The 432-nt window shown below is 44.7% G+C and overlaps 1 protein-coding gene across 1 annotated transcript in view; it reads left to right on the forward strand.

The window, feature by feature from the left end:
• Positions 1-432, forward strand: part of LOC119586702 (ETS homologous factor-like) — a 3,904-nt gene that overhangs the window by 2,493 nt on the left and 979 nt on the right. The window contains exon 4 of the mRNA XM_037935433.1: positions 219-326. Coding sequence (XP_037791361.1) covers positions 219-326 — 108 coding nt within the window. The remainder of the gene's footprint in view (positions 1-218; positions 327-432) is intronic.

A 432-nucleotide genomic window follows, 5' to 3' on the forward strand; every position in this document is an offset into this window, starting at 1 on the left:
GCGGAAGGGAAACGACCGCATTTCCCATGAAGTCGATAGAACAACCATTTAAACCAAATGAACATAAAACAAAGTCAAGCTACTTACTTTAATCAATTGAAGCATGTTTCCTTTATGATAGATATTTGACTAAAAAAAAAAAGGCTGTAAAAGAATTCACCAACTTTCTACGATCATTTTGGCTACGTCTGACTCTATTTCCATCCCTCCCATCACAGAGGAGCAGGCGCTGTGTCCCGAACCCGTGGCCATGATCTCGGCAAGCGCAGACGCCAAGGGAACCAGCGACCCCCTCAAGAAAATCAGGCCGGAAGCCAAGAAGAGAGGTGAGCAACAGGAGGCCGAGTTGTCGATCTCGCGTTCGTTTTGCCTTTTGTGATATATTTCCTGGGGATTTTGTGTGTATTGCATTTGTGTGTTGAGCCATGTATT

The sequence above is a fragment of the Penaeus monodon genome, chromosome 21 (assembly GCF_015228065.2).
Source record: "Penaeus monodon isolate SGIC_2016 chromosome 21, NSTDA_Pmon_1, whole genome shotgun sequence".
Classification (NCBI taxonomy): Eukaryota; Metazoa; Arthropoda; class Malacostraca; order Decapoda; family Penaeidae; genus Penaeus; species Penaeus monodon.